Here is a 20,727-nt window from a genome sequence, read left to right as displayed (position 1 = left end):
CACAAGAACATCAATGCGTTTACTGCAGAGGAACAGAAAAGGTGTTTTAACTTTGTCAGGGCAGAGCTACTTCAGCCGAGCAATTGCCCATACACTGCACTCGCTCTGCTGGGAACATCCCCAGAGGGGAAGCTCTGGGTCAGTTTGCAGCACTTTCATCATTCATCATGTTGTCTAGGAGGGAATGTTTTCTTTACAAAGATTTTGCTGAGCAGCTGGAGAAGCTGACTTGCCTGGCCGACACCGAGACCTGGCCACCAGGCGTCTGAGAGAGGGATCGAACCCAGATTTTGTGTCCTGAAGCAGAAGATGAATGTCATATGCCTGCTTTGGAGGATAAATGCAACATTTCATATTTGCAGAATTGATATTGTTATTTTAAACAGCACTAAAACTGCAACACTGAATGTTAAATTACTCTTGCCCATGAGGTGAAGATTAAAGCGTTGAACTGGTAGCAATCAGGAGCGTGGAAGGTGCTTCTACCTGAAAGGCAGCTGTAAAAGGACGTAAATCCTGTAAGCGTGTTACACTGTTGGAAGGTAAAACGCTGAAAGAGGTGAAGAACAATGATTGATGCAGTCAGCTCTGTGCTTGCACAGAAGCATTGAAATACCTAATCTAAATTCAAGTTTTTCTCCTTTTTTAGCTTCTATTTTTAGGCAACCCTAGATCTAGCTATAGTGCTGTAACTTTAAAGTAGCAGCGTAGGAAGATACCAAAACTTGGCATAAAGCTGCCTGGGTGACCCTCTATGAGCAGTAACTTTTTCTGCACTGCTTTGTACCTGCAAACCTTATTCAGCTGCAAATACATGAGACGTACAGCCGCTTTGCTGTTGAAGCCTCTGCATGCTCAGAGCCATGCATGGTCACCTTAAAGTGTCTTTCCAAGGTGACAAAGCAATGAGTGAATATGACCTGAGCCCGGGTTGAACCCTGTGCTGCCTGTTGATGGAAGAAGGCAATTATGGTGCTGTTTGGTACTCATGGTGGTGGTGTTTCAGAAGATCAGTAGCATAGCGGTGACCAAGCAGAATCAATCCGTTTAGGGGTGACAGGGTTTCCTCAGGTTACTCAAAAACGTGACCAGTATTAGCAACAAAAAAGAAATATATAGTCTAATTCTTCCTTCAGCTGTGTTTCTTACTAATGAAGCTCCACGAGCACTGATCTGAATGATTCTGCTCTCTTTGAGTCTAAAAAGCGGAGCATCGAGATGAAGTGCCGTGTTTGTTCGATGCTTGGCCCGATATCAGGTACGTGCGAAAACGATGGCGGCTGGGCAAAGAACGGAATCCTTGCACCGCATTTAAATGCGTATTAGCACGTTAAGATTGTTTATTGTCAGCCTAGACAAATTAGAGGTCAATGAGGCGAGGAACCCCAGAGCTTATCTGAATACAGGTTTATGAAATGGCCGATTGCCGCGCTGACGTGACGGCGTGAATTTGATCCCGTCAGCTCCTCGGGAACCTCCGCCGGTAAACGGAGCGGACGGGGCCCCTCGGTCGTGCCCGGGAAACCGCGGGACAGCAACCGGGAAGAGGGCGGGAGGCTCTAGGACCCAGCGCGGGGCTCTCGGCGGCTCCGCCCCCAGCGTGCGGGGGCGTGGCCGGGCGGGGGCGGGGCACGTCGCGGGGCGCGGGGCGGGGCGGGCCCGGCGGCGGCGGCGGCGGCGGCGGTGGCGGCGGCGGCGGGGGGGGGCTGCGGGCGCTGGGCCCTGTTGTGTGGGAGCCGCTGGGGCCGCGCCGCTGCCCGTCCGCGGCGAACCGGCCCCGCCGCCCCCCGCCATGGAGGATCCGTCGCGGCTGCTGGCGGCGGCGCACGGCGGCGGGGTGACCCTACCCGGCGGAATCCCACCGCCCCCTCCGTCAGCCGCCGGGGATCCGGCCGCCGCGCCCCCACCGGGGCAGCCGCCGCCGCCACCGCCCGCGCATCACGACACGGGCGACGTCCTACAGCAGATCATGGCTATCACCGACCAGAGCCTGGACGAGGCCCAGGCCAGGTACCGGCGGGCCCGGCCGCCGGGCGGGGAGGGGGCTCGCATCGGATCGGCGCGGCGGAGCCGGGCCGGCGGAGCTGCTCGGTACCGGCCGCCTTCCCGCGCAGCTCGGCGCCGTGACTCAGCTCTGCGCGGCGTTTGGCGGGGAGGGAGGAGGGGGGGGGGAACGGGAGACGAGGGACGACACGCTCAGCCCCGCTGCTCCCGTCGTTACCGGGGCTTGTGGCGGGGGGAGGCGGAGGGCAGCGGTCCCGCGGTGCGACGTGGCCGCGGCTCCGGCGGGGGAAGGGGGGCTCGGCGGGGAAATGGCCCTCGGGAGGCGAAAAGTTCCACGGTGGTTCCCCGGTTGCCGGTGTTGCCGTGTCTTCGTCTCCCGTCAGCTGGGGAGGGCTTCAATACCGGAGGACGCCCCGGTTCCTCGTAATTAATTTTCCGTCCTTCGTTAAGAAATTGCCTGGGTGATGTAAATAAGAGAAACCGCTGGAAACGGGATCGTCCTGCCTGCTGCCACCCGGAACGGGCAAACGGAGACGGCGGCTGCCGTCGAGGGCCGGAGTTGGCTGGGGAGGGGAAGCGAGGGGAACTGGGGGGCTGTCGGGCCCCTCACGGCGCGAGGGGCTCGGCCGGTTTTTCACCCCCATCAAGAAGTTTCTCTCAAATCGCGTTTAAAAGAAAAAAAAGAATTAACGTTCCTTCTCTTCCTGCCTTGTTGACTTCATTGGGACGTAAATAATTATATGGCGAAACCAGCCTGGAAATCGTCAGAATTCGGCATCTTCTGGTGCGTTCTCCTTGCCCCGGAGCTGTGTCCGGCCCTGATTGGCGCGGTGTAATTACACGTAATTACACGCTTTGCTTCCTCGGCGTGCGTGAGGTGGGCAGCCCCCGCCATGAGGTGGTTTGGGAGAAGGTGGAGACTCGTAGAGCGGGTTTATAAAAATCAGCAAAATGGTTTTCTGGCCTTTTTTTTTTCCCCCCACGGTTAATGCGGTGCCGCTCCTCCGGCTTGCCCCTTGGTTGAGTGTTACGCACCACCGCCTTTCCCTGCCCGCGCCCCGATTTCCCTATCGCGGCAATTGCCACGGTGCCAGTAAAACTGTGCCAGGTTTTGTTTTGGGTTTTTTTTTTTTATCTCTGCCTAAAGTTTAGCCGGTTTTGGGTACGCCTGTTGCTATCGTGCGCTGGCAGCAACTGGCGTGCCGACGCAGCGGTGTTACCTAGGGCGGGTACCAGATTCCTGATGGTGGAGTTGATTATATGAGTGTAAGGAGAAACCATGCACTCTAAGAACGTCATAATTTGGGTTTAAAGTCGACTCTTTCAGGTAATTTTCAGCTGCAGCTTGTAGGGCGATGAAATCTGTGAGTGGTGCTTGCTGTGGGTCACGTGTAGGACCATTGCTCCTTCCCAAAACTTCATGTTTTTCTGCCTGGCGCTGTATCTCAGAAATAACCACCCGCAGCTCCTGTATAGATTGTATAGGCATGGATTTGCCTGTGTGTTGCGTAAGAGCTGCAGTTTTCTCTCACAACCTCCTATGTAAGATAATTTTGAGCAGAATAAACTTGTCAGGAACTTTAGTTTTCAAGTAAGAGTTGAGGAATGGGCTTGGCCGTTGTTTAAAGGAAATTACTTTAACATTGCCTCAGAAATGCTGTCGAAGTCCAGCCAAAGCACAGCAGGCTCTGAAGGCCCCCCAAATTTTAAAGCACTTTTGGTGTGTTTTCAGGTATATATGCATAAAAGAAGCTTTCGCGTTCTGGACAAGAAGTTTGTTGGGTTTACTTAGTTCTCCATAAGAGGACTTGCTGCTGAGAAAGTAAAACTCAGGCCCGGTTAAACCCATCGCACAAGTGATAATGGGGACCCGGGACTTCTCACACCTCAGTAACCGCTTTATTCTTTGAGGATTGCTTTTATTCTTTTGTATTAAAAATGGCTGTTGATGTGTTTTGCGTGTATTGTTTTAACACCTAATGAATGTCAGAGGGTTCTTCCAGTGCACGCAATAAGAATTTTTAAAATCCAAGTTGAAGACTTGGGTGAAAGTTTCATTGAAAGGAAATTAATCTGCCCAGGATGAGTTTAACGCTGCTGTTAAACATGTTACGTTATGACCTCAGTCGTCTTTGCAAGAGTTAGTGGCCATATTAATTATGCAATTATCTCTGGCTCTGGTATCTCTACTGCCTTGTACCTAAACACCGCTTTTTCGACCCGGGTGGAGAGTACAGTCTGAAGGCTTGGAATTCATTCTCTCTCTCCCTCTCTCCCCCCGTTTTTTCCCTCATCAGGCAAGGACAATAGACTGCACTAGGCTGTCTTCTCAGCTGCCTTTGTTCTCAGGCTGTTTGTCTTGGGGTCGATGTTATCAAACATCTCCGTAGCTGAATGGGGTTTATACTTCTTGTGGCCGTGTCGTGAAGGAAGGCAGCCCATCGACTTCAGCTTCTGCGATTTTTGTTAAAAGCTTGCGTTCCGATATTCGCTGGCCGTTCACAGCAGTAGCTGTAAGTGTCACGGGTTGCGAGGAAGCCGAGCACCTGTATTCGCGCCGTTCCCGATAGCTGGAGTACTGACTGGTGTGCCACAAGGAAGGCCAATTCGTATTTATGTAAAACAACCACATTGAAACCTAGCTATAAAGGCGATTTAAATATTATTTCTGAATTATGAAAGGGGTCACAAGAAGCAAAAGAGACCTTATTGGAGGCATACGTTGCAGCTAGATACTTCTTTCCGCTGACTTCCACTGGAAGTTGGGCACTGAGCTGCTGCCTGCCCTTGAAAACTGGCAATGGCTTGGTAAAACACCGCCCACCCTCCGTGGGGAACCTCAGCTCCTGCTTTTATATGGTGCTCACCACACTCCAAATGTGTTTTCAACTCAGCAAAAGATGTAATTCTCTGTTTTGATTAGACATTAGGATGGGTTCTGTGTTAATGGTGTAATTAACATTGTCTCCTCCTGGAGGGAAGGGGGAAAACAAAGCAGCAAACACTGGAAGAGCTTCTAAAAGGCAAAATGAGCACGTGTGGTAAAACTTGCACTAAAATGCTGTTAAATACAATCTGCATTCCACTGGATCAGGTGGCCGCTCGTTGTGTGAGCTGGGCGAGTCAGTGAGTGGCACTTGGATTCTCTGTTGTTCCTACTGTTCAGGATCTATATGCTCTAAACCCAGGTTTTTTTCTACCTTTTGGTTCGATTCCATTATTAGATTTTATAGAAGCGTACTAACTCAAGAAGGAACTTTTTTATCCCTGCATATAAAATACGCTTTTGGTAGAACTGAAGGTGTTTACAGTTCCTATAAGCAACGCAGAATTTTGAATTTTAAGGCCTGTGTATTTTTACAACAGTTTGCTCCTAGTGATGACCGAGCGTGGCACTTAAATGAAATATATCACCAGAACTTGCACATTTTTTTCTTAATCTTAGCACTAACCTGCTATTACTGAAGCGCCATCCAGTCCTCTGTAAGTCTTGGCACCTTTCGCTGCCTTTCCTGTTGGCATTCACTCATTCTTTCTTCTTCTGTTTCAGAAAACATGCCTTGAACTGCCACAGAATGAAGCCTGCTCTTTTCAGCGTGCTGTGTGAGATCAAGGAGAAAACAGGTGCGTTGGTGTCTTTTCTGGCCTCAGCTTTCCAAAAAAACCCCCCATTCAGTCATCAGCTCAGCTCTTGTTTAACGTGGCCTGTATTTTCCCTGATAGATTCTACAACTTAAGGCTATTTTTTTCTTTTTTTGGCTTAATCATAGAATCATCTAGGTTGGAAAAGACCTCTAACATCATCTTCTGTAAGCTGGAAATGGCTCTGATGTGCTTTTCATAATGCTGTCTGTGTGCAGGTTTGGAGAAAACAACGCTGCTTATTTGAACGAGTCTTTTGGTTGTGTGTATGTAAAGAATCTGTAGGTTGGGGTTTTTTGATGTCTGCCTAGGTACCTGGAGAACCCTGAATAATCCTGCTGTGTTGTTATGCTCTTTTTTTCCTTGAAGGAATTGGTACCAAAATTGTGGTGGTAGTTAAGAGTTCGAAGTTGACAAATAACTGTATTACAGAGAAAAAGAGACAGTAAGGCAGAATGCTTGGGGATATTGGAAGACACAGAAGTAGCAGGAAATGGGAGTTGGTGATCATGCAGCTTTCTTTGAGGAGCAGAAGCACTGGGGGCAAATGGATTTCGATTTTGAATTACCCAGGATATGCTCATACATGAACACTTAAGCAATGTCGTTTGCGTATCTAATTTCTATAAACTATAGTGAATTTTGATGGGTTTTTTAGAGAATAACTACTTTCATTATATGTAACTAAAATGGTGGTTTGTTTACTTTTTTTTTTAACTTATAGCTGTATTAACATTTTGCACCCTAAACCTACATTTGTATTATTTTTTCTAAAACACCAAAACTTGCAGTGCTCCTCATTGTATTGCCAGATGAGGGACCATACAGTTCCGTCCTCTGCGGTGCCCTTGTCATGGAAAGGAGCTTTGAGGCAGACATTACACGTTCGTTTCTGGAGAGTTTGGTTGCATATATTGCGTTCTCATGATAGCAGTTTGCTTCTGAAGAAAAACATTGTGGTAGTAAGTGCGTGTGTGCTGCCTGGGTGTGCTTTTATGTCTGTCTGTCCTTCGAGGATTGCTGTCCTTAAAGAGGATCTTTCATCTGTTTTTCCTTTCTACACTGAAAGCTGCCTTCTGCGTTTTATTGATTGAAACTGTGACTTCTCTGAGCTAAATACACTTGCAGGAACAGGCTCTGATGTCGTGGTTATGCTGGATTTGTTTTGGTCTCATAGGTTTTTGAATGTCTGATGGTCTGTCTATTCCTTATTTAAATTATGGGGAGCAGATGTTATGGCTTCAAGCAAACAAAAGCCTGGACATACTGTAGCACAAGGTTTTGGGCTTTCTTTGTGACCCAGGCACACAAGCTTCTTTTCTAGCTCGGAAATCAGTTTCAAACATGTTCCTCCCCCCCCATCTTTCTTTCGTTCTTTGTTGGAGCGCTGGTATCATTCACAATGGCTCAGGATAAGCCGTACGCCTTTGCAATGGGCAGCCAGCTGAAAGGTGCCAAAAAATTCTCCCCAGTAGTGTTTATTAATAAAAAAGAAATTACAAATGACTCTTTGTAATTTAAATAGATTTGGCCGCATTTAATGTTTTGTTCTCGGCCCCCACCCCCCCAATGATTTTAATTTTTAAAATTTCAAACCAGCTATGGGAAGAACAGGTATTTTATTTTCAGGTCTTAAATACCTGCCTGGAACATAGGTAGCTATTTTGAAGAGGGATCTAATCCAGTAAAGCCCACTTAGTTTTTTGGGGAACTCACAGAAGCATTTGGAGCATTTTTAATCTATGCAGCAGATAGGGGTTTTGCTGATTGGGTTATACTTCAGATATGATTCAAGCTGTATGAATTCAAACATGGCATAATTCTATCTTAAAATCAGAATTAAACATCTGTAGTGTTAAAGATGCATGCTTTTGGTGCTGAATTTTAAATTTCAGAGTTTTTCTTCTCGGCTGACTATACCATGCTAGGAGGATGCTAGTCTGTGATGGGCTTCAGGCCCCTTGGGGCAGGGAAAGTGTATTTCTACCCACTTTTGTGGAACACACTGCGCAGCGGGACTCCGATTCTGTATTTCTGGTAGGGAACATGTTTGTTGCAGCATCGTAACATGGAGTGCCATTTTTTATTGTTTCTCATCGCTGCTAGCTGCAGCCCTCTGTCCTTCCTTTCATGTGCTGGCACTTGGCTAGGTTAATTCAATGGGTACCTTTTCATTCGGTTATAAACTTGGCAAGCGGCGTGGCCGAAGAACACGCTTTCTCTTTGTTGCTGAGTTTGTTGACATTCTTACGTAGCTGAGTCTTGTTCCTCAGCGCTCGGAGCCCCGCTGGCTTTTGTCTTCTGTTTCCATTCGCTTTCCTCTGTCCCTGAATGTGCGAGACTGTCTTGGATTTGGAGAAAGCGCTCTTCTGTGACACTGCTTTGAGAGCAGCTGAACCAACAGCAATGTTGTTCTCTGTAGTGGGGTGCTTGGGAGGCTGGTATCCCCACAGAGGACTGCTAACTGAAAAATGGGGTGTCTCGTGTGGGTGAAAAAAATCTGCTTGGTACTGCAGGAGGGGTGTGTGTGGTATTTTGGTAGCATTAAGAAGTAGTTCAGAACGGGTTCATGATTGCTTTAGGTGACCTGCTGTTAAAAAAATGCACCCCTGCCTTCTCACCTAACAGTTTGATTTGTGGACTGCCAAATGGAGGAAACCCTTCTGTTGGAATAAAACATCAGGAGTCAATATTTAGCATGAGTTACAGGATAAATATTTGCAAGTGTAACATAGGGGATAGGATCATCTGGGAAAAACTGAGACGTGGCTGAGGAGGGGTGCAGGTCCAGCACCCAACTGCCTGCTTCCTTGCACTCTCCATAGGTATTTTATACTTCATACAGTATGGGCTGTTTCTTTCTGGCCCTAATATGGCAGGTTTGGGATCTAACTTGGTGTATTCTGTACCAAATAGACACATTTATCATGCTCTTCTGCATTACTTGCTCTCTGAAGGAAAATCTGGAAAGGAAAGCAAGTCTAAGCAAAGTGTGTATCACTTATTTTGGTACCAGTGATCTGGTACAGTTCATTACAGAACTGCAAATCTTTAATTAATGAGATGTAAATATATTGTAATTATTGCATTTGCATACTGAGTGAGGCTTCAGCACCTTAGGTTGTGATGTATTTTAATTAAAGATTAATTAGAAATGATGGGAATTTCATTTTGCTTAGTATAATTATTTTACATATTTGATGAATATCTGGTAGGTGATGCGCCAGAGAATGCACACTATTATATTGGTACAGCTGACAGGAGTGACTCCTCAGGCTTTTTGAGCCAGTGTAGGGTTTTTCTTAAACATCCATAAAAGTGATGGATTATGAAGGATTTAAGTGTGAAGGATTTTACCATTATGCAAGGACTTTCTAAATCATGCTTAAAGCACTGACTATGCTGTAACTGGTTATACCTTAACTCCAGTCTCTTAGCGTCTTGACTCAAAGCCTTGCATATTAATAGAGTTGTTACATGTTCTTAAACTATTGTGGGAACTTCAAAAATTTGATGGCCAAAAGGCTACTGAGAGGGGTAAGCTTTATAGAGAAGCGTTCTCCTCGAAGTATTGTGAGCCAGTAGGTAATAAGCAGCATGTAAGGACAGGCATATGTAACAAGTCAGTGTTGACCGAGATCCTTTTTTTATTGTGGTAACTTTTTTCCCCCTTTGGAATCCTTTTTGTTTAACAAAATCTAATTCTTCCAGAAGGCACGCAAACTGCAAACTCCTGCTGGCATAATTTTCAGGATTGTACACAGAAATGGGTGACGCCTGACCCACAGAGCATGCCGAAAGCTCGCAGGGTAGATGCAGCTACCCTGACAAAACTCTTAGGGGTAAGGCACGTACTTCTGGAATTGTTTTTACCAGACTATCAAAAGAGAGTTGCAGAAGCTGGTGAGAGCGCAGCCTTCCTGCCGCTGCAATGGTTTTGCTCTCCCGTTGTGCCATCTTTTGAGATTACCAGCTCTGGAAGGTCGGGAGACGAACAACTGCAGCTCTTGTACTTGGAAATCAGAACTGGCTGCTACTTGCAGCAAACACAGTTATGAATTCACTGAATAGGTAGTTTTGAGCGAATCTGATGTAACTTATGATCTGTACAAATATTATCGTTAGGTGACGATACTAGGAGTAAAAATAAAGCTCAAGCAAAAGGTATCCATTCCAGGAGATGATGGCTTTAATTTAAAAATAATATCCGTGGCAATGATTTCCGTAGACCTTGTGTTTTAACCGTCACACCTATTAAGATGGAGTTGCCAAAAGTTTAAAATCAACCTGGTGGAGCAGATAGGACGGACCGAGCTTCTTGCACTCATTGATTCTTAGGTCTGCTCACCTTTGAGAGAGTTTATTAAGTAAAAGTTTGAACTTCTAGATTGGAAATGCAGTTTACGATACATTGATGATGGTTAACTCCTTTCTAGTTTCTTGTGACTTACTAGAGCCAACCAACCTGAGTCTTCCCTCGAGACTGGGAAGGTGCTTTATACATGCTTTTCAGCAGTCAACTTGAGATGAGCTTATGTGTAATTGATGATAACTAATGTCTAATTGCCATAATTAGACAAGTGACATAAAATTAAGCTGCAGCTGGGAGCTTGACTTCAACATGAGGTACTCTGATATGCATCGTAATGTGCATAAAAAGATGTTTGGCAGAAGCACATTCAAATAAGAAGGTGACACCAAAATATCTGTTCCACTGAATTTGTGCTCGCCGGTCCAAGTAGTTTAATGTGAGTTTTATCAAAAAGACTTAAAAGCAAATGGTTGCTGGTGAACTCTTCTGCTGGGTCTCCCAGAAAAAAGGAGAACTGGCGATTTTTAAAAACAAAAACCCAGCAACAAATAAAACCCCCCCTTTTTTTCTGTGTTTGTTCCGTTTCTTGTAACGTTCGCTCAGTGAAGGGTGTTTGCAGTAGGTGGTCTGCAATGTTTTTTAAAAAGGTATTAATTTTAATTCCATAATGAGTTAGAAAAGCCACTAACTTCTAAAACAGTCAACACTTTCCTCATTGTTGTCTTAGCTTGAGTTCAACAGTTACCCATGTACTACTACACTATAGCTATTTTTGCCTTACCTTTTTCCACTTCCAAAAAGACTGGGGATGTTCTGGAGGAGACCTGGATTGCTGTGACAGAGCGAATTTGGGTCTGCAGCCACTCCAAAGTGCTCTCTTCATCAGAATTGTGCAGTCGTTTCTGTATAGCCTGCAGAATATGAAGTTCAGCAATGTGATTACAAGTTTAGGCTGCTTGTATGTTCAGAACTATTATTGGGTTTTTTTAGATGAGCTATTCTTTCGCCTACAAAATGCTGAAAATTGTCGTAAATGCATCTGTTTAATGTCTCTGTACATATACATTGTTCTCCTGCCTCACGCTAGAATCTTTGCATAACAAGAGATCTGTTGTATTTATCTTCGGTACGGAACATAATATCCCGTTAACCCGCCAATTACAATTTGGAAAAGGTCATTTGAATTTGGTAGCTTCACAAGGTTAAGACCAACTGTTCGTCAAACTAAAATTGTCTAGCACGTAAAGTCAAACTAAAAGCCAAAAAGCTGTTGGCATTTTTTGTATTGACTCAATATCTCGTGAGACATTACGGTTTTTAAAAAAGGAAGTTAATAATAAATTGTCAAAAAATTTGGGAAATTAAATTTTTAAAATAAATTTGCTTGGAATCAAACTTGAATTATCTGAGCATACAGACTGCTGCCATCTGGGTTTGTTGAATATAAGCTTAAGGAAATGGGCTTCTGGTGCATTTTTTCATGTTGTTTCAGATTGTGATAGATTTTAAATGGATTTTAATAGATTTTAGAATTCAGCACTGTTAAGACTTCAATTTGTAGCCTGCTGCTGTGTAGTATGGTTGTATCCTTGGCATATAAAGCAGATGAGGTCAAACTCATGCCTTGTGTACAGATTTCGACGGGATCTTACGTTAGTGCGGTGCTCGTTTCCATCCTGGACATAGAGGCGTAGCAGTTGTCCCAGTGGCTCGGGCCTTGTGTCTGTCCATCGTAGCCCATCTGCACGAGCTCGTGCTGAACGCTGTTGAGGACCGTGCAAGAAGCCAGGCAGCAGGCTGATATGGGGGGCATCTGCTCTGTAAGAACTTCGTTCTAATTTTTATAGACGGCTAAAATACTTTCTAAATGTGGTATAAACTGGTATGACCTCAAGTAGTCTTATTATCTGCGTGCATTTGAAAACTCGCCTTGCGTTTTGGTGTTTCTCAATGGGAACAATGTCCTGTTTGTTTTGACTTGTTGCCTCGTGGCTTCGTTAAACACTCCCTTTTCTTTCTTGAGCTCAAGACCTGCTAAAACCTCTGAAGGGCGTTTAAATGCTTTGCCGGAATTGAAGTGGATGCTCTTTCCTGTTTCGGAAATAATCTTTTGATTCCCTCTTTATATTTATCTAGTGTTAAGTATTCGCGGTATTCAGGAAGAAGATCCCCCAGATGCTCAACTAATGAGACTAGATAACATGTTGCTGGCAGAGGGTGTCTCCGGGCCCGAGAAAAGAGGAAGAGGAGGACCGATGGCTGTAGCAGCAACATCAGGTGGCTGTCCAAATGACAATAGCATTGAACACTCTGACTACAGGGCCAAGCTGTCACAGATCCGACAGATATACCACTCTGAGCTAGAGAAATATGAACAGGTGATCTTTCTGCATGGAAGAGTTTTTATCATCTCAATTAAACATAACCGTTTTTTCCTTTGGTGTTGGTTTTAAGAACAGAACAGGAAGTATAATGAATTCAGGTGAATGCGAGGATATCCAATTCAGTTGAAAACTTATCTCAGTGTTACAGAAGTAAGGTGAAGATAGAGGGACTGGACATCAAACTAAAGATAATAAATGTCTCGTTTATCTTTGTTGCTGTTTTTTAAGAGTAAATAGAGTAAAGCTGAAACATGGAAACTCCTCTAAAGTTTTTTGGATATATATATTCTTGTTGGGGAAATGAATTCTAGGGTATAGTATTGTTTGTCGATACAAATGTGTGTATTTTCAGGCCTGCAGTGAGTTCACCACCCACGTTATGAACCTGCTTAGGGAACAGAGTAGAACGAGACCAATTTCGCCAAAAGAAATAGAGCGCATGGTGAACATAATCCACGGCAAATTCAGCACCATCCAGATGCAACTGAAGCAGAGCACGTGCGAGGCAGTTATGATCCTGCGTTCACGCTTTCTTGATGCAAGGTACGAGAAAACACAATCTAGCGATAACAGATGTTTAAGCCTGAACTTCTTTTGTTGCTTGATGCCAGTTGACTGGGTAAGAAGTCTCAAGTCTGTCATTCCCAGTGTCAATCTAGTTTCAACATTTAAGAATTTGCCACCCGTTGTGCCTGCTTTGACATTGACATCTATTTAATTCCACTCAATTCTTACATTCTCCTTCAAATACATTTTAGAGGGAAAAAAGCCAACAGTCTACTCTGTCCGGTCTACTCTATAACACCATTTAAACAGGAATAACTAATGTTTTTATAGGCGTAAACGACGTAACTTCAGCAAACAGGCAACGGAAGTACTGAATGAGTATTTCTATTCGCATCTGAGTAATCCTTACCCCAGTGAAGAGGCCAAAGAAGAGCTAGCGAAGAAAGGTGGCATCACGGTTTCACAGGTATGAAGTGATTGATCTGGAATTAAGTGACTTTTTTTTCCTTGAACAATGTTTTTTTTTTCCCCATACTTAGGAACAGGCTTCAGTTACTGGTACTTTAAATAGGATTTAAGTTATTCTGAAGGGTTTAGTAGTAGGTATTTTCTGTTTGAAGCCTAGTTTAAAATGTCTCCTTTGCTGGTAACTTCCGAATACAGTAGAAAATATAATAGTTTGATCAAATGCTAACAGTGATATATGTCTCCAGGTTTCCAACTGGTTTGGTAACAAAAGAATTCGATACAAAAAAAACATGGGGAAGTTCCAAGAAGAAGCCAATATTTATGCTGCAAAAACAGCAGTGGATGCAACTAATGTCGTGGCTCAAGGCAACCAGGCAAATTCTCCGTCTACACCAAATTCAGGTGAGTGAGAGCACCAGTGAAGAGTCTGTCCGCTCGAAAGTCTCTAAATTTCTTTCTTGTCACAATTAGTACCACGGAATACCTGTGTTGGAAACAGTTGCAGGATTTCTTTTTCTTTTAAACTTAAATAATGTAATACTTATTGAAGAGCCATTTTTGGTGGGTTTTATTTCTCATTAAAACATGTTGTGGTTTTTTTTTTTTTCAGCTTCCTCTGGCTCTTTTAAGATGACAAATTCCGGAGATTCGTTTATAAACTTGCAGTCATTGACTTCCTACCAGAGCTCCCCAGTGGGAGCCAATGTGCAGTCGCAGGTCAGTAAGGAAAAAAAAAAAAGGTACTTTCAGCAGTGGGATAAATGTTAAAATCCCATTTCTCTGTCCTTTATACGGTATGAACAGGTTGCTCAGGGAGGTTATGGAGTCTCTGTCCTTGGAGATATTTAAAACCCAACCTGCTGTAATCGACCCCGCTTCGAACAGCAGGGTTGGATTAGACAATCTTGTTTTATTTTTTTCAAAGTAGATTCTCTTAATACCAGATAGGGATGGATTTTTCTGTCTCTGGCCAGCGCTGGCTAGGATGCAAGAAACGACTAGAGTCAAATTTCTCAAACAAGTCGAGAAACAAACATGCTCAAGTGTGTATTTTCTCTTGGAACTGGAATTTTCTCTTACAGAACTGATACCTAAATTAATCTGCTGTTGTTCTCTCCCTTGAAGTTTACATTAATGAATTGGTGTTTTCTCCTTTTAGAGTCAGTCTTTCTCCATATAAGTAGAACTGTGCTTAGGATTTTTAGTTAACAGTATTGTCACACTCATTTTAAGCTTTCTGCTGAATTTCTAAATGTACCTGAACTGCATAAAATCTGTTCCTCTGTTATAAAAGCTATAGGTGATAGGCTCTAATTCTGCTTGATTATGAAGTAGCTATGTATAGCTCTGTTAATAGCAAGAAGCTGTGAAGAAAACTTGTCTTCCTGCAAGAAAACCTGCCCCTTATTTAAAGAATTTTTGGCCCAATAGATATGTACCATGTACTACTGCATTTCTTTCACTTGACTTTTTATCCTTACCATTCTCATTCTGCGGCATCTTGTTCTAGATGGATTCCTTACATCACGTCATACACCAGACAGGAAGATATGACACAATTGTGGGGAATCCTTTGTATACGACGCAGCGCATAGATGTAAGATGTACTGAGGTATTACTTGCTAGAAACAGAAATTCTGCCCAAGATTGGTTAACTATCTGCGAATAAATGTTGACTTTTCCCCCCCCCCGATGTATCTGATGTGGGGATAGGAAGAAGCTGGAAAAGGTGTAGTTTAATACAGCAGCCTTTCCCTCCCGGAGACTTGATTTAGAGTTCTGGCTTTGCTCACCAGAAAATTTGTGCACTTTGGTTAATTCTTGCCATAAGGAGATGGCGCTAGGAATAAGAGTAACACCACAAAATCTTGGGGGGGAGGAGGTTTTATGGGTTATTTGTGGACTGTGCTTTGTCGGAGCCGATATGTAGTTACTTCCTTCCAAAAGCACTGTCACTTGTAAGGTGTAAACATATAAAGGCATACTTTGTTGTCTGCAAGTAGTTTCTTAAAGATTTAATGAAATGATGTATTTATTCTCCCTTCAGGCTAATGGCAGCTGGCAGGATGCTACCACCCCTTCATCAATCACTTCACCTGCTGGAGACCCTGGAAGTGTTAATTCGGATGCGTCTAATTAAGTTTTTAGGACCTATTGATGAGAGGAAAGAGGTCATTAGTGTAATTTGTCAATGTTGCTCTTTTGCCAATACTATTGTTTATACAACTTGACACACAGCTAATTACCTCAGAAAAAACCCTGGAACCAATAGAAGATTGTGATTACAATGATACCTCTCTACCTCTCAGCCTCACGCAGTTGAGTTCTTTTTACTTATGCCCATTGGGATGTGAAATTGTTTTAAAAGAACTTGCTTCATTTTCCTAACCAAATTCATTTTTTAAAATATGGATTTTATGGTAAGAATCTGAAAGTGTCTCTTCTAGAACTTGGCATTTGTCTCAAGTTTTACAGCTTAAGAAAATTGACTTATTTTAATTTCCATAAAGTTTTTTACTATGAAATTTCTGTTCTAGTTGATAGCTACTAACAGTTAAACCCCCTGTATTGTAATTGTATGCGTTCTCTGTATTGTAATTTTGTATAGGAAAATAAGCTTTTCTTAACTAGAATTCATTCTGAGCTAATTAATCAGAACGTTGCTTTACCAAAACTCTCACTGGACTTTGCTCTCGGGTAGGACCTTCCATCCTGTGTCATTCCACGTAATTCTAATTTAATGTCTAGTAAAAAGAAAAAAAAAAAAAAACAACCCACAACAAACCAACAACCCCCCCCGACTTCCCCATGGATAATAGGTTTTTGTGCATTTCTGCAGCTGTTAACGCAGAGTCCACCCTTTTCAGTTGAGATTTTATCAAAGATAATAAACTTCCAAAGCCTTTTTTTTTTTTTTTTTCCTTCCCCTCCTTTTCCTCTCAGCTCTGAGGCGGCGGGGGTCGCTGAGGGGATGAGGGCGGGAAACTGAGGGGAGGGGGGAGGCGGCCTCTGCGCATGCGCCTGCCTGCGGGCCTTCCCGCCATCCCCCGCGCCCAACGGCCGCTGCGGTCGCGGGACGCCGCCATGGCGGAGCAACCGGCGAAGGGCTGCGGGCCGGCTCCCGCTTTACCGCGGCCGTCTGGCGGGACGGAGGAAGAGGAGGTGAGCGGTGTGTGTGTGTGGGGTCCCGTCTGGCTGAGGGGGGCCGCGGGGAGGCCTCGCTACCAGCCTCGTAACCGTTTTTCCCCTCAGCGTTCCCCCGGCGGAGCCCGCCCGGCGGCTGAAGCTGTAGTGTCAGGTAAGGGGGGCGGCGGGCCCGGGAGCGGGGAGGGATGGGTGGTGCTGAGCATCGTTCGCTGCCCAGTGGGGGCTCTCCCGGGGCTCGGGAGAAGGATCTCGGTGCTGGAAGGGAGAACCGGAGGCACTGGCAGTTTTGGGAGGCTGTGAAGTGGGGATCCAGCCGTCGTACCTCAGCGCTGCTGTTGCACCGAGCTGGAAAACAAAGCGTAAAGAACAGGTTCAGCGCTTTCGAATCCTTGGGAATAGACCCTTTCCTCTCTTTCTACCCTGCTGATGCCTTGATTATGTCTGTTTTTCTCAGATGCTGACCCTGGAGAGAAGAAAGCGAATCCTGAACAATTCCTAAATCTACCTGATGTAACTGCTGTTAACGAGAAGAACATTAGTCCCAGTGAGACAGCAGGATCGAGCAAAGGACCCCAAGGAGGTCCCAGTCTCAGGAAACACCCCCTCGGACCTAGTCCCAAAAGGCTGTCTCCCTGGAGAAGCAGTGCTAGGAAAGACCATACATCGCATTCTTTTAACTTGTCCCCGAGACTGCTCATCACCACTCCTCAAGCCAAGCGTCGCTCTTGGTGTCGTTCAAGCCTGAAGGGGACAAAACGCCGAAAATCTCTGCCTCCTGTTCACCAAGATGTCACTGGTCCGTGCTCCCCTTCCTCCCTTTATTAAGCACTCTCAAGAAACTTGTAGGGCAGCCCGCAGCAACTTGAGATTTAATTTCATGGCATGACCTTTAGGGTGATTACAGCATAACTACATTATTCCAAACTAGTAGCCACTGACATCTGTGTTGGCAGTGGTCTTGGAGGTCCAGGTACTTGAGGTTAACAGGAGGTGCTGCATTAGCGGCTTCTGTAGACCAGTGGTTTGTTGTCTCTGCCTTTTTATTTCCACGGTTAAGCCTTAAGCGTGACTTTTCCTTGTTAGGAACTCTGTTTCTCCCTCTTTTCCCTGCTCCTTCCATATCCTGCAAACCGTGCTCCTGTACAACAACAACTTTTAGTGTCTTTCAGGAACATTTCAGCTGTTTGTAGCTTGGTGTGAATGTAATTGTTCTTAAATAATTTTGTTCTGTTTTTTTCAGAATTAAGCAAATCAATTAGCCTGGACCTGCCAGAGGTAGACCGGCTTTCTATGCTGTTGTTGTCCAGTTTCCAGGTAAGATCCTCTCTTTTAAAAGTGAATCATTTTTCTCTTGCCTGCCTTCTGCCACTAAACGTACGTTCTGATTTGTATAACTGAGTTGTGAAATACGGGCTGGGGAAGGAGGGACTCCTTTCTCCTTCAGTAACAAATCCTCCCGCAAGCTCTGCCATATATATAGAGCTCAGGAATTGGGTGCCAAGACCTTCTTTTCCATCTTCTCTTAGTTTTCTGCACAGAAGCTCAAACATGCCTTGAAGCAGACTGACAGCTTTAGCCCTGAGGCTTTCAAAGCTAACGGTAAGGTGCAATATATGTATCAGCAAGGGTAATCCTGAACTTAAAAATACTGGCCCTTCCCTAGCATTCTCTCAAGATGCAACCAGCTGTCTGCTAGAAGGGGTGGGTGCAGCCAAAAATACGGGAACGATGTTTTTAAGATGCTGTGTGTGACCACAGTTTCTGGGAGGGAAGACAAATGGACACACTAATGTAAACTCTGGCCACAGAGATGAGTTATTCCTTTAGAAACAGCATAACTAGAATGCCTTCTGATAAGGAGTCAGAGCAGTGTCTGCAGGTTAGGAAACAGCTTCGTTTCTCAGTATTACTAGTTTTCTAGGCAGTGGGTATGAGCGTTGTTTTATCCTGTTTTATTTTGCCTTCATCTCCAGTGCACTCGGTTTCCGAAGACCTGAAGCGATACATACAGAAGTTGAAACAAGACGGAACACTGAAGAGCTGCGTAGAAGACCCTAAAGGGTAAGGACTCACCAAATTCATCCTTTGTGGAGTGTAAGTAGTGAGTTGTACTGCTTTGGGCGGGGAGAAGGGGGTAGCCTGAACACAAAACGCATCTGTTGCTGCATACAAGGACCTCGCCCTGCCAGCACAAACCAGTTGTCAAAATGCTTTGGGTTCATTGAAACACTTTAATTAGCTGGCTTCCCTCATCCAGGCAACTATAACAGAACCAGCGGGGAAAGGCTAATGTGCCAGCAGATTTTAGGGGTGTGTGTGAAACTTTTTAATGGGAAAGAAACCACTGTGTTTTCCCTTTGTAGGCATGCAGGGTCTGGGGAGGGGAGTGGTTCAGAAGTCAAAGACAGACTAAATAAGATTTTGCCTATTAAATGAATAAATAGGTATAAAAATCACAGGTATATGCACATGAATAATAAGGATCGTATATTTGGGGGGTCATACGTAGCTAGGGTTGTTCAGCCTGGAGAAGAGAAGGCTCTGGGAAGACTTCAGAGCGGCCTTCCAGTACTTTGGGGGGGGGCCAACAGGAAAGCCGGGGAGGGACTCCTTGTCAGGGAGTGTAACGACAGGACGAGGGGTAACGGGTTTAAACTGAAAGTGGGTAGGTTTAGATCAGAAGTTCTTCATGGTAAGGGTGGTGAGGCACTGGAAGAGGTTGCCCAGAGAGGTGGTAGAAGTGTTCAAGGCTGGGTTGGACGGGGCTTTGAGTGACCTGGTCCGGTGGAAGGCGTCCCTGCCTGTGGCGGGGGGGTTGGAACGAGATGATCTTTAAGGTCCCTGCCAACCTAAACTGATTCTGTTTTTCTGGTTTTGGCCTGCCCAACCGTCTAAATTTGCAAAGAGTAACCATGCTGCTGGTGGCTACAAGTTTTTTTGGGGGGCTGGTATCCCTGGACAAACCAGTACAGTGATTATTCCGAGGGGCGTTATCTTTTTTTGAGATCAAGACTTTTTCTCTTTTGTATTCTGCAATTCTAAGCATTTAGCACCCGAACAGTCACCAGAGCCCTCTGTGGAACGTATACATCTCGCTATACGTATACGTCTCGCTATATGGTGCTGATGATCTGTCTGTGCTTTAGGATTTTACTGGACCCGGCTTTGGATGAGTCAGTGGCCCAAGTTAAGGAGTACATCGCCAGGTAAGATCGACCGTCTGCACAGTCTGAGTCTCTCAACACCAGCATGGGTTCGGCCACCACTTCCTCGAGGGTATTTTGGGCATATTTAATTCTTTAAATGGTTCTTTTTTTCGTACGAGCCGGCGCTGCGGTTCGGTTTTCCAGCTGTGGGGTACAGACCTGTTCTCTCCTCTCGCTCTGCAGGTTCGCTGCCGAATGTCAGTCCTGGGATGAGCTCTTACTGCGTCACCAGGAAAGTGCTGAAGAAATATCCAGGTGTGATTGTTACCCTCCATCTTAGAGCTGTTCCGTATTGGAAAAGGAAACGAAACGCCGCCTGAGGGGTAAATGACTTTTGCTATGCAGGCAGCTGGAGGAACGCAAGAGGAGCCAAGGGCAGGCCGAGCCTTGCAGTTACCTCCAGACATCTCAGGCCCAAGTCCTCGCCACCAAACCCAACTACCAGAAGATCCTGGATGAGCAGGGGGAGGTCTTGAGCTGCATGGAGCTTGTGGTGAGTTGGGGGGAAAAAATTCTCTTTAATTTTTTTTTTTTTTTAGCTTTTTTTTTGCCTGTTAACACTTTGGTTTTGCAGCTCGACGAACTACAGCAAGCGGTGAAGCTGCTGCAGGCCTTCACCGAAGACAGCCGGCAATACCTCCGGCACCTCTCGGAGCAGCTCGGTAAGTGGGAATCCCTCGGTGGCGGGGTGTGGAAGCCTCGGTGGGGCTCGTTAACGGGGGTTAACGAGCGTTTCCCCCCCGTTTCAGCCGCAAGGACCTTCCAGCAGCTGGTGAACTCCCCTGTGCGCAAGCTGATTGCCGCCCCGCCGCTGAGGAAGATGCCGCCGCCGCCGGAGGGCTGAGCCGGGGGTTGGCGGGGGGGCTACGGGCCGCGCTGTCGGTGCTGCTGTCAATAAAGGCGGGGGGAGCCCGGTTCCAGCCCGGTTCCCTCCCGGTTCCCCCGCGCTTCCGCCTTCGAAGGCGCCCCGAGAGGTCGTTCGTCGCTTAGTGGCTAACTCATTCGTCGCTCAGATGGCGCCAGCCAATCGCCGTAGCCGTAACCTTGCGCCGTCCAA

The 20,727-nt window shown here is 45.5% G+C and overlaps 2 protein-coding genes across 5 annotated transcripts; both read left to right on the top strand.

The window, feature by feature from the left end:
• Positions 1-1,657: 1,657 nt before the first annotated feature.
• Positions 1,658-16,222, top strand: PBX4 (PBX homeobox 4). Of its 4 annotated transcripts, none has more exons than XM_052799686.1 (10): positions 1,658-2,010; positions 5,555-5,628; positions 5,775-5,813; positions 12,095-12,336; positions 12,695-12,885; positions 13,180-13,315; positions 13,563-13,719; positions 13,928-14,034; positions 14,828-14,914; positions 15,365-16,222. In XM_052799686.1, the coding sequence occupies exons 1-10, from the start codon at positions 1,793-1,795 to the stop codon at positions 15,455-15,457; spliced, it is 1,344 nt and encodes a 447-aa protein (XP_052655646.1). In that variant the 5' UTR covers positions 1,658-1,792; the 3' UTR covers positions 15,458-16,222. The 4 variants fall into 4 exon arrangements, with proteins under 4 accessions (XP_052655646.1, XP_052655644.1, XP_052655648.1 ...); XM_052799684.1 differs by having other exon boundaries at positions 14,828-14,929; XM_052799688.1 differs by lacking the exon at positions 5,775-5,813 and having other exon boundaries at positions 1,659-2,010.
• Positions 16,223-16,317: 95 nt separating this feature from the next.
• Positions 16,318-20,621, top strand: DSN1 (DSN1 component of MIS12 kinetochore complex). The gene is made up of 11 exons (XM_052799689.1): positions 16,318-16,479; positions 16,570-16,615; positions 16,919-17,260; positions 17,705-17,778; positions 17,991-18,063; positions 18,438-18,525; positions 19,611-19,670; positions 19,854-19,925; positions 20,016-20,163; positions 20,245-20,332; positions 20,420-20,621. Exons 1-11 carry the CDS (start codon positions 16,333-16,335, stop codon positions 20,512-20,514), a joined length of 1,233 nt encoding a protein of 410 aa, XP_052655649.1. The 5' UTR covers positions 16,318-16,332; the 3' UTR covers positions 20,515-20,621.
• The last annotated feature ends 106 nt before the right edge of the window (positions 20,622-20,727 follow it).

Source organism: Harpia harpyja, chromosome 10, assembly GCF_026419915.1.
Source record: "Harpia harpyja isolate bHarHar1 chromosome 10, bHarHar1 primary haplotype, whole genome shotgun sequence".
Taxonomy (NCBI): Eukaryota; Metazoa; Chordata; class Aves; order Accipitriformes; family Accipitridae; genus Harpia; species Harpia harpyja.
Note: the sequence above shows the minus strand (reverse complement) of the source record. Positions and strands in the feature narration are given on the sequence as shown.